Here is a 12,622-nt window from a genome sequence, read left to right on the forward strand (position 1 = left end):
TAGTAGTAGTAGTAGTAGTAGTAGTAGTAGTAGTAGTAGTAGTAGTAGTAGTAGTAGTAGTAGTAGTAGTAAATAAATTGTAATAGTAGTAGTAGTAGTGGTAAATAAATTGTAATAGTACTCGTAGTAGTAGTAGTGGTAAATAAATTGTAATAGTAGTAGTAGTAGTAGTAGTATTTGTTGTAGTAGTAGTAGTAGTAGTAGTAGTAGTAGTAGTAGTAAATGAATTGTAATAGTAATAGTAGTAGTATTTTATCTTAAGTGTCCTTTCAAACCATTCTATTGCTGCCATGGTAGACGGCCACTGTTCTCCTAAATCTATAAGATAGTGTTCCTCAGGGTTCTGTCTTGTCACCCACTCTCTTTCTATTATTCATTAATGATCTTAACCAAACTTCTTGCCCTATCCACTACTATGCTGATGATACCACCCTACATCTTTCCATGTCCTTTCAGAGATGACCAACCCTTCAGGAAGTCAACAGATCATGCAAGAATGCCACAGAATACCTGACTCCTGATCTTTCTAAGATTTCTGATTAGTAGTATTCAATACCTCAAAAACTCAATTTCCCCATTTATCAACTTGACACAATCTTCCAGGCAACTATTCCGTCTTCTTCATTGACACTCAACTGTTCCCCTCTTCTACACTGAATATCCTCGGTCAGTCCTTTACTCATAATCTAAACTAGAAACTTTGCATCTCATATCGCACTAAAACAGTTTCTATAAAGTTAGGCATTCCGAGTTGTCTCCGCCAGTTTTCTCGCCCCTCCAACTGTTAATTCTGTACAAGTGCCTTATGCATCCTTATAAGAATTATTCTTCATGTGTTTAGGGGGGTTCCACTCACAGTTTTATTTGATAGGCTGAAATCAAAAGCTTTTCATCTCAACTCTCCTCCTCTGACTAAGTCTCTAGCCTGTCTCACAGCAAGAATGTTACATCTCTTTTTATCTTTTATCACTATTTTCATGCTAACTGCTCTTCTGATCTTGCTATCTGCATGCCTCCTCTCCTCCTCTCAATCTTATTCTGTCCAACTCTAATGCAAGTGTTAACCAATACTCTCTATCATTCATACCTTTCTCTGGTGAACTCTGGAACTCCCTACCTGCTTCTGTATTTGCATCCTCCTATGACAATTTTTTTTAAGAGAGAGGTTTCAAGACATTTGTCCGACTTTTGCCTTATTCTATTTTGATCTTTAAAGGAAATGGCATTGAAGTGGCCTTTTTTTTTTCACTTAGCTGGCTTCCCCCTTTACTACTACTGCTGTTGTTACTACTATTACTACTACTATTACTACTACTACTACTTCTACAACTACTACTGTTACTAGTACTACTATTACAACTACTGCTACTACTACTATTACTTCTAATAATAACATTATTATTTCTACCATAATTGTCATTATTACTACTCTCTCTCTCTAAGAATTTATTCAATGTAAAATTGGTAATAATGATAATAATAATATTATCATTTTATTATAATTTATATTATTATTATTATTATTACTATTATCATTATTATTATTATCATCATCATTATTATTATCAATATTATTATTATTATTATTATTATTATTATATTATCAATGTATTACTATAGTTCGTTCATCCAAAGAATCCAGGCCGAAACTGCTAGTTCGGTTGGCACCCCTGCACCACACTAAACCTTCCCGACACTTAAATTTTCTTCAAGTACATTTATTTTTCTTCAAACTATAAACTTGTTTATCTATTGAGTTAAGTGAAGAAAAATAAATGTACTTGAAGAAAATTTAAGTGTCGGGAAGGTTTAGTGGCGGCGGGGGTGGGCACGGCTGCCAACAGAACTAGCAGTTTCGGCCTGGATTCTTTGGATGAACGGACTATACTACCCTTAGTATGTGGATAAATCGGCCTATATATATATATATATATATATATATATATATATATATATATATATATATATATATATATATATATATATATATATATACACAGTCAACCCTCGGTTATCGCGACTTCAGCTATCGCGTTTTATTGCTATCGTGCACCCATGAAAAGCTGCTAAAATTTAATTATCTCGACCTTAGATGCCTGCTATTGCGCGCCCCGCCATAACGTCATGGGATACCTGAGCGCTCATTGGCCAAAACCACCTTCCCGCCAAGATCAATTTGGCTATCACGTTTTTGGCTATGGCGCGGCTATTTTGGCCCCAATTGGGCGCGATAGTGAGGGTTATATATATATATATATATATATATATATATATATATATATATATATATATATATATATATATATATACACACATATGCAAGTGGAGAGTGTAAACAGGAAGTGAGAGTGGGGCACAAGCTTGAACCCAAGTGTGGGTGGGAGCGGAGAGTGTGAGTGTAAGTGGAAAGTGCTAGTGCGAGCGGAGAGCGAAGTGTGAGCAGAGAGCTGAAGCTTGAGCAGAAGTGAGAGTGCAAGCAGAGAGCATGAGTGCTTTGGTAATTCCCAAAAAATTAGTAGATGATAGGTAGCAGAAGGGTCCGGCCCGAAAGAGCAGAGGAGCGCGAGTGGAGCTTAATTTTGAGAGTGCTTGCCCAGCTGTCAATTATGTAACAAAAGACCAATAATGACAAAGAAAAGTTTAGAAAGAAGCATAACACTAAGCCAAAGCCACCTCTGACACAGTTCCTTATGGTGAAGATTACCAAACTCACATGTTCCACATCACAGGAAAACCAGTCCACAAGTGGTGAGTGCATGAAAATGGTAATTTCAGATTATAGTATTTTTTTTAGAACAATCATTAAATGATTGCCCATTCTGGAAAATATAGGAAGCCATTTTAAGCCACCTTCTATTGAATGTATGTAATGCATAAAATGGTCTTTACAAGGATTCATTATGCAATATTTTCATAAGAAAAATAACTGTTACCTTTGCTTTGCCTGTCAGTATGAGGATGGAGGTTGGAGCCTTCTCAAAGATTACAGTAGAATTTGGCTGCAGGACTCCAAAGTCCATCTTCCTTGGTTCAGTTTTTCTTCCAGATACTAGAGCCTCTGGATCAGCAGCTATCAAAAGTAAAGAAAAACAATTTGCATGGTAGTAATTTTGTTCATTAAGGGAAAAAAAACGCATTGAAAAAAAAAATAAATAAAATATTTGCAATACAACACAAAACTATCTTCACTGAATTATACAGATTACAGGTCCATTAATATATATATATATATATATATATATATATATATATATATATATATATATATATATATATATATATATATATATATATATATATATATATATAGAGATAGAGAGAGAGAGAGAGAGAGAGAGAGAGAGAGAGAGAGAGAGAGAGAGAGAGAGAGAGAGAGAGAGAGAGAGAGAGAGAGAGAGAGAGAGAGAGAGAGAGAGAGAGAGAGAGAGAGAGAGAGTGAAGACTCAATACTCAAACTTAATTAATTCCAAATGGCTATTTGAGCATGTAAAAGTTCAATTAGCGATACCTATAAATCAGGCAATTAATTCCATTCTTAGCAAAACATCAAGTTTATAAAAATTTCAATGTAATTTTTTATATAATTTTGATATGCCCATACTGTAAGTGAAGGCTGATGATCGATAACGTAGAAGATGAGGGGAGAAGGGTAGGGAGGAGGAGAGAGGTCGTTGGAGGATGAGTCACCATCCATGAAAACATCTGGTGTGATTCCTGTGAACCCACTAGTGGAGGGATGTGGCTCACTAACACTTGCACTTTTGCTAAATTCCTTATTTTCTCAACCAATAAGCCTCTTTGAAGCCATTGTAAGTTTGTAAATAAAAAAAAACTAATGACAGAACACAGAAGAATGTCATTTTTCTCAAGACTGTGGAAGAACTAGGGATGCACATTGGTATCTGGTATACCGGAATACTGTCAATATATTTTTTTCTTCTGTAATACGGTAACAGAATGGGACAATGGCGGCAGCAGGAAAAGAGAGGCCAGAGTTTTGTTTACAACCATGTGTGCAGCTGTTTGATTACCAGATATTTTCACCACTGATAAGTTTTTGGTGTTAATGTAAGTTTATAAATGAAAAATTATAAACAGAACGGAAAAGGAAGTTATTCTGAAGACCACAGCAGTACAAGTGAGGGATGTGGGGAAGGAGAGACTAAGGAGCCTTTGTTTACAACCACATGTGTGGACGTTCAACTATCAGGTATTTTTCAAGTATCAAATCTAACTTTTGTGTTCAAGTATTGAAAAGTTTGACTGTTAAGACGTTCGAGTACTGAGTCTTCACTGTGTATATACAGCAATACTTCAAGATACGAATGCCCCAACATACTTTTTTTTTTATATACGATGAAAAATTTCATATAATTTACGCATTGAAATACGAAGATATTTCTAAGATACAAATAGCCATCGGTATATATATATATATATATATATATATATATATATATATATATATATATATATATATATATATATATATACCGTATTTTCCGTCTCATAAGACGCACTTTTTTTCCTGAAAAATGCCCCCAAAATCATCCTGCGTCTTAACACTGGAACGTCAAGTTGATAGGGGTGTCTGACAAGCCTCCAACGCCCCAGGAATGACATAGAAACACTCACACTCAACAAACATACAATGTAATCCTACAATTATCATTTACTTTGATACTACACTTTGTTTAATGAAGGTACAGTATACAAAGATATCTATTTTGATACTGCACTTTTTCTGATGAAGGTAAAAAGATACTTAAAATACCAATTGTTATGAAGTGAATTGGTTGTTTTGATGACTCACCAACGCCATCTACACACAAACATGCCAACTAATGATATCCTAGCGAACATCGCAACTCCCCTTGCCTTCCCTCTCATTCAGCAGACAATACTCCTCCAAGAATGGCATCAAAGCAGAGAAGGAAGGCCTATACTGTCGGTTACAAGCTAGACTTTATCGAATATGCAAAGCAGCATGGCAACAGAAGACTGTGAGGCCGATGTAGATGACCCAGATTCAACTACGGAAAGTGACAGCAGCAATGAACACAGTAGCAATGATGAATTTGCAGGAATTGAGGATCAATAAATGTCTACAATTTGTTATTTTGTAATAATTATTTTAGCAGTATTTATTTTATAAAATTTTGTTGATATTTTGTAATAAAGCAATATTTTGATGCTGTTATTGGTGCTGTAAAGTCGCCAACTTGGAACTGATGCTCAGGCAGGTTGTAAAACCCTCAAAACTTTTTTTTCCAAAAATTGCTTAGCTAATTATAGGGTGCGTCTTACCACTTGTAGCGTCTTATGAGACAGGAAATACGGTATGTATATATATCTATATATATATATATATATATATATATATATATATATATATATATATATATATATATATATATATATATACTTAACCCTCGGCTATCACGCTTTCCATGGGTGCGCGACAGCAATAAAACGCGATAGCCGAAGTCGTGATAGCCGATGGTTGACTGTACAGTAAAAGTCCTGAAATCTGGAAGTCATGGTGGTTCAGGCATTCCGGATTCTAGGATTTTCCGGATTGTAAGATAGTAAGGCTGAAAGTAAGATTAAAATCTTGAGGGTACTATGTAAACCCCACTAAACTAACCCCAACTTGCTATATCTCTTTGTAGTACTGTCATAACATCTTACAGGGATTGCTACTACCACCAGTCCACTGTGTACTTCCTCACCACACCACACAAGATTTACGTTGGCTTTTTTTTTTTCTTGAAGATTTGCCAGACTATGTGGGGAGTGGCATGGGCCTTTCCAGCCATTATGGCAGCCCATATGTGATGATTGCTCTTTTCCTACTTGTCAACTTGTATTTGTGTAGGTGATTTCACTATTTTACGTAGGCTATTCCACCATCCACATATACTGAGAAGTTTGAGTGATTGTACTGTACTGTACCCCACATAATATGTATACAGTCCACAATACTTATGTCACACTTTATAAAATAATTTTAAGTATAATACAAAACACATTTCATAACATAAAACATTTACTGATGTCTGATAAAGGGAAACAAAAAGAAAGGAAGGCCTCCAACATCATACGCCAGCCAATCACGTCACCGGCGTCGAGCGTACACCAGCTGGACCACCCACACAGATAACAGGACTCACACACACACACACACACACACACACACACACACACACACACACACACATTTGAAAAGTATGGGGGTCTGGAAACGAGTTATGACAATGTAATGAAAGAGTGTGCCGATATGAAGAAGGAAAATGAAGCACTGAAAGAGGAAGTTAAGCTAATTAAAGTGAATTGCGAAAAATGTGGAGAATCTCTAGGAAAAGTGATGGAGAAGCAGGCTGAATGGAAAAAAAGTCAGGAAGTGGAAAGAAAGGAGGTAAATTACAAAGTTGCAAGTCTGGAAAAGGAAATCAAAGAGTCTGGGAGAAAACTTTGGGCCTTGCTGAAATTATAGATCAACAGATCATAGAAGAGAAGATTGCTGAGAAAGTGGTGAAGGTTATTAAGTCAAATGAGACATTGGTGAGGGAAACTGTAGACAAAAAGAGATGTGTGGTGATATTTGGTGTGGAGGAGGATAAGACACCGAGTAAAATGGAGAGAGAAAAACATAAAAAGGTGATAAATAATATCATTAATGTGGTGCAGGAGGAGGAAAAGACCTAGTACAAGAAATAGAGGACTTCCATAGAATTGGAAAGTTCACAAGAGAAGGTATGAGGCCAATAAGAATCAAACTTAAGTCACAAAAGGATGTAGATGAATTGGTGGAGAAGTCATGGAGGCTAGCCCAGCAGGAAACAACAAGGAAGATTTGGTTGAGAAGAGATCTCGGTGAAAAGGAAAGAGAAATGTTAAATGAGTTGAGAAAGGAGGCTTTGAAAAAAATGAAGAGAGGACAGAAGAGGAGAAGAAAGAGTTTTTCTGGAGAATCTTGGATATGAGACTGAGGAAGTGGTTCATAACCCAGAAAAGTACAGCAAGAAAGGACTAAAGAAACTTACGTATGAGCGGAATGTAATGTATTCCAACATAAATGGAGTGATATCGGGATTTTAGAACTCAACGATTACTTGAGGGACAAGAACCCAGATATTGTGGGTCTTACTGAAACAAAACTGAGAGAGGAGAAGACCTGATGATGGTTGGAGAAGGAAATATAATGTTTGGAAAAGAAATAGAGTAGGTAAGATGGGAGGAGGAGTGATGTTGCTGGTTAAAAAGATATAAAGGTGGATCAAGTGAAAGAAGGTATGGGAAAGGCAGAAGTGCTAAAGATCAGAGCAGAAACTAATGAAGGAAAAAGAGGCACTACATAGTGGTGTACGTACCACCTAAGACAAATGCATGGTCAGTACAGGAATATGAAGAAATGATAAGTGATACAGGAACATGTCTGGAAGAAATGTTGGGTGGCTGTGAACGAACTATAATGATGGGAGATTTTAATTGTAAAGAGGTGTGTTGGGAGGACTGGTCAATGGAAGGATCAGAGACAACATGGGGAAATACACTATTGACACTGGCAATGGAAAATGTGTTAACTCAGTGGGTCAAAGAAGATACTAGGTTTGGAGGAGAGGGAGCATCGTCAAGACTGGACTTGGTCTTTAGTACAGAGCCAATGGTCATTGAGGAGATGAGGGTGGAGTGCCCTTTAGCAAAGAGTGATCATGCAGTTTTGGAGTTCAAGGTGATAGATGAAGAGAAATCTAGAAGAAATGAAGAATATAAAGTGGGAAGATGGAATTATGCCAAGACAGATTTTGGAAACCTAAAGAAATTCTTTCAAGAGACAAATTGGATGAAATTCAAGAGTGCTAAGGAGCAAATGAAAAGTGGAAGGAATTTATAAAAATATACAAAGAAGGTGAGAAAAATTTGTACCAATAAGACAACATAGAGAAGTTGGAAAGCAGGACTGGTTTAACGATAGATGTGAAAAGGCTAGAACAAGAAAAGAGGATGCATGGAAGAGGTGGAGAAGGAAAAGACGGATTAAGCAGTGGGAAAGTTACAAAAGAGCAAGAAATGAATATGTGTTGATTAGAAGAGAAGAAAGAAAGAAACAAGAAAAGGATATAATTGATAAATGTAAAGACCAACCAAGGCTTTTTACAGACATGTGAACAACAACATCAAAAATAGAGAAAGTATTGAAAGTTTAGAAGTAAATGGAGTATGCAGTGAAGATCCCAGGAAATGGCAGAGGCTATGAATGGATGCTTTCGGAAGGTATTCACAAAGGAGACTGCTTTTGACAAACCACTGGTAATGGAACAGAAAGGGATTATGAAGGAGTTTCAAGTAACTGTGGAGGAGATCAAGAATATGATGGGGAGTTTAGAAGTGAGAAAAGCTGTGGGACCTGATGGGGTATCAGGATGGATTTTAAGAGAATGCAGGAGCAACTGGCAGAAAAAGTTTGTGAAGTAATTGATGCCTCATTAAGGGAAGGTGTAGTGCCCCAAGACTGGAAAAGAGCTAACATTGTCCCAATCTATAAATCAGGTAACAAGAGAGACCCATTGAACTATAGACCAGTGTCACTTACAAGTGTGGTAGCTAAGATGTGTGAGAGGGTGGTGAAGAATAGATGGACAGACTTCTTGGAGAAAAATGACATACTTTGTGAGTGTCAATTTGGTTTTAGAAAAGGGCGTTCATGCACGACAAACCTGATATGTTACTATTCGAGGGTGATAGATGTAATACAGGAAAGAGATGGTTGGGCTGATGGAATATATCTGGATTTAAAAAGGCCTTTGATAAGGTACCACACGGAGACTGATCTGGAAACTTGAAATGGTAGGAGGAGTGCATGGCAGTTTACTAAAATGGATGGAAGACTTTTGGTAGGAAGAGAAATGAGAACAATAATTAAGGACAGACCATCAGAATGGGGCTTGGTGGAGAGTGGAGTTCCACAGGGATCAGTGTTGGCACCAGTAATGTTCGCGGTCTACATAAATGACATGGTGGATGGGGTGTCCAGTTATGTGAGCCTATTTGCAGACGATGCAAAATTGTTAAGAAAAGTGAGATGTGACAAAGATTGCGAACTACTCCAGGAAGACTTGGACAGAATATGGAAATGGAGCTGTACATGGCAAATGGAGTTCAACACGACAAAATGCAAGAAAATAGAGTTTGGCAAGAGTGAAAGAAGAATCAGGAGTATGTACAAGATAGGAAATGAAGACATAAAACCAGTCATGAAGAAAAAGACCTTGGGGTGACAATTACCAATGACCTATCGCCAGAGAGACATATAAACAAAATAATTGGAGAAGTATTGAACTTATTGAGGAACATAAGAGTGGCGTTCAGTATATTTAGATGAAGAAATGATGAAGAAAATAATTACTGCAATGATAAGACCAAGGCTTGAATATGCAACAATACAGTGGGCTCCGAACTTAAAGAAACATATAAGGAAACTAGAGAAAGTACAGAGGGCTGCAACAAAAATGGTGCCTGACTTAAGAGATTTGACTTATGAAGACAGACTGAAAAGAATGCAACTTCCGACCCTGGAAAACAGAAGAGAAAGGGGAGACCTGATAGCAATATACAGAGTGATGATTGGCATGGAAAAATGGATAGGGAAGATCTGTGTATGTGGAATGAAAGAATGTCGAGAGGGCATGGAAAAAACTAAAATGGCCACTTATAGGAGAGATGTGAAAAAATATAGCTTCCCTCATAGAAGGGTGGAAGCATGGAATAGTTTAGACGTGGAAGTGGTCAACGCAAGGAATATTCATGATTTTAAGAAAAAGCTGGACATTAATAGATATGGAGACGGGACAACACGAGCATAGCTCTTTTCCCGTATGTTACAATTAGGTAAATACAATTAGGTAAATACACACACACACAAACGCATGCACACACATTACCTACAGAAACATAAAACACCACTTATAATACCTCCAAATATTATTCTCTTACGAGTTTGTGTTAAACTAAATGTCGGTGATGACATGTTCAGTTTCAGCTATTATTATTATATTTTTATTACTATTATTTCTTACTTTTTACATATTTAACTCAGCCTTTCAAATTTTCCAGATTATAAGGATTTCCGGATTATAAGGTTCTGGATTTAAGGACTTTACTGTATATATATATATATATATATATATATATATATATATATATATATATATATATATATATATATACAGTAATATTCCGCTTAACGAACATTCGTTTAACGAATATCTGGTTTAACGTACAGGCACCTCTCTTTTAACACTTGTCGTTACCCTGATTTCGATCTTACACAACTTAAAATTTATTAATATATAGTCTGTTAACACAAAATGTTCAATTTTACGTAAGTTTGATTTAACCGCCTACTCTGGTTGAATATCCCGCCGCCAGAGCGCAGGAGAGGCGCTCTGACTGACTCCCGCGCTCCTACTCTCTGCCTGTTGTCCTCAGTGTGAAGCTAGCTATTTTACCACATAATAAATACAAATATGGTAAGAATATGTTTTATTTGTGTTTCTGTAACCTTCAAATGTATTACTAGTGTGTTTGTTTAGGAATTTTAGTAAAAAAATTTGAAAACAGACAGACTTTTCCGAGGTCCAGGAACGTAACCCCAACTATTACCATTATTTCTTATGGAGAAATTATGTTCTGTTACCACGATTTCTGTTAACACTACGTCTCCAGGAACATAACCCTCGTGTTAATGGGGAGGTGACTGTACTATATAAAGTTTGACCAAAAAGTCTGCATAACGTACAACCACATCTGTTTTAGCGAATTTTCTGGGTTTGAATTTGCCGGGTGAAGGACTGAATGCGGTAGCTTCGCTGTGATTGGCTGGCTCCCCGCCTCTGTCTCTAGCGCTCCTGGAGCTGGATCCAAGATTCTTTAACAACTTCAGAGCAGCATCTTGCAACGAAATGGCATCCACGAATGCTTGGAGGGACGTTGAAAAGGTTGCTATCAGGTTGCTCTGAGGTTGCTGGGACTACCACCTCTCCAGGTGGTGTTACTGTCTTATATATGCATTTATGTTCACAAAAAATTTCTATTAGCTTTTTACAAACCTTGCCCCCAAGAAAGGATTGTTTTGTAATGCATAAAGCAAAATCTTACATGGAATACCAAAAAATAAAGCAGAGATGAGATGAGCCACAGACGAAGCAGGAGACTCGCGGTCACTCAGTATTTCATTAATAATTCACTATCACTCAGTGCCACAGAGTCCAGGTTATCCTCATGGCATGAGCATATATGAATACTAAGATATGATATCCATTATAGCAGGCAATAGAGGAGTGGAAACAAATATCATGGTGAAAGACAACACACAGGCTAAAAGGGTCACAAGAGGAAGAAGAAGCGGCCGAGTCGCCGCAAGTCTCCCGCTTCGTCTGTGGCTCATCTCATCTCTGCTTTATTTTTTTGGTATTCCATTAAGATTTCATTTTATGCATTAGAAAACAATCCTTTTCTTGGAGGCAAGGTTTGTAAAAAGCTAATAGAAATGTTGTTTTGTGAACATAAATGCGAGAATGTGAGAGAATTTGTACGTCGCTCCTCTAACTTCCAATGACTCATATGACATCATAAAAATAGTGGTACACCGGTGGCCCAATATGCTGCCAAACGTGTATATACATATATATTTCTTTTTATTCATATGGTATGTTGGGGACCAGCCCAGAAAGCATCCCCCCGCCTATTTCCATTATTTCCTATGGGAAAATTACGTCCGCTTAACAGATTTTCGCTCTACGAACAGCTTTGACACCCACTATCCTGTTTGTTAAGCGGAGTATATATATATATATATATATATATATATATATTTATTTATACAGGCAACCCCCGTTTAACGAAGGGGTTACGTTCCTAAAAACACGTTAAGCGAAACTTGTTTAACCGATTATAACAAGTATAACCCCTGATTTGAACTTCCATTGAGAGTAAGCAGTGAGAGTACATCACAGTACAGTAAAAGGTTTAATGAAAGTAAAAATTATGAAGTTAAACATTTAGGTAGTTTAATTTAAGTCATTATAATGTACACTAATGTATGTACGTACGTAACTTTATAATGTTGATGATCTTAACTTTATGAAGGGAGGGAGAGTGAAACGGGAAATACACTAACCGGCAACCTGTGGAATGTAAACAAAGTGCGCATCATGGTACTGCATACAAAACTTATGTACCACATTTCCACAAGGCTTTCCATTTTATCCATTGTAGAGTCACAAGTTCTGGTGGTTCTTTCTAGCTTGCAAGGAAGATGCGGTCTCACCAGCCTTCTTAATAGAGTATCTTGACTTGAAAATAGTAGACAGTAGATGGAGTCAAGCCATGGTGGGAAGCAATGTTATTAGTTTTCTGACTTCTCTCTTGTCTGTGAATAATACCCAGCTTCACTTCGAGAGTAAGACACTTCCTGGTCTTCTTAGGAACGTTAGGCCACATTGCAGGGCGTTTTGGTGGTAAGTTGAACTAAGGAAGATGAGCTGCTGGTGATGCTGTTATGTTTTGACTGGGCAGAGAGTGGTGCATGTGATCTTGATCTTGATCTTGATGCTACAGA

General features: G+C 37.0%; 1 protein-coding gene across 1 annotated transcript in view; it reads right to left on the reverse strand.

Moving 5' to 3' along the window:
* LOC123499538 (vesicle-fusing ATPase 1-like) overlaps window positions 1-12,622 on the reverse strand; it is a 127,525-nt gene that overhangs the window by 52,914 nt on the left and 61,989 nt on the right. Inside the window, exon 5 of the mRNA XM_045247641.1 lies at window positions 2,934-3,070. Within this exon, the coding sequence (XP_045103576.1) occupies window positions 2,934-3,070 (137 nt within the window). The remainder of the gene's footprint in view (window positions 1-2,933; window positions 3,071-12,622) is intronic.

This window comes from Portunus trituberculatus, chromosome 50, assembly GCF_017591435.1.
Source record: "Portunus trituberculatus isolate SZX2019 chromosome 50, ASM1759143v1, whole genome shotgun sequence".
Classification (NCBI taxonomy): domain Eukaryota; kingdom Metazoa; phylum Arthropoda; class Malacostraca; order Decapoda; family Portunidae; genus Portunus; species Portunus trituberculatus.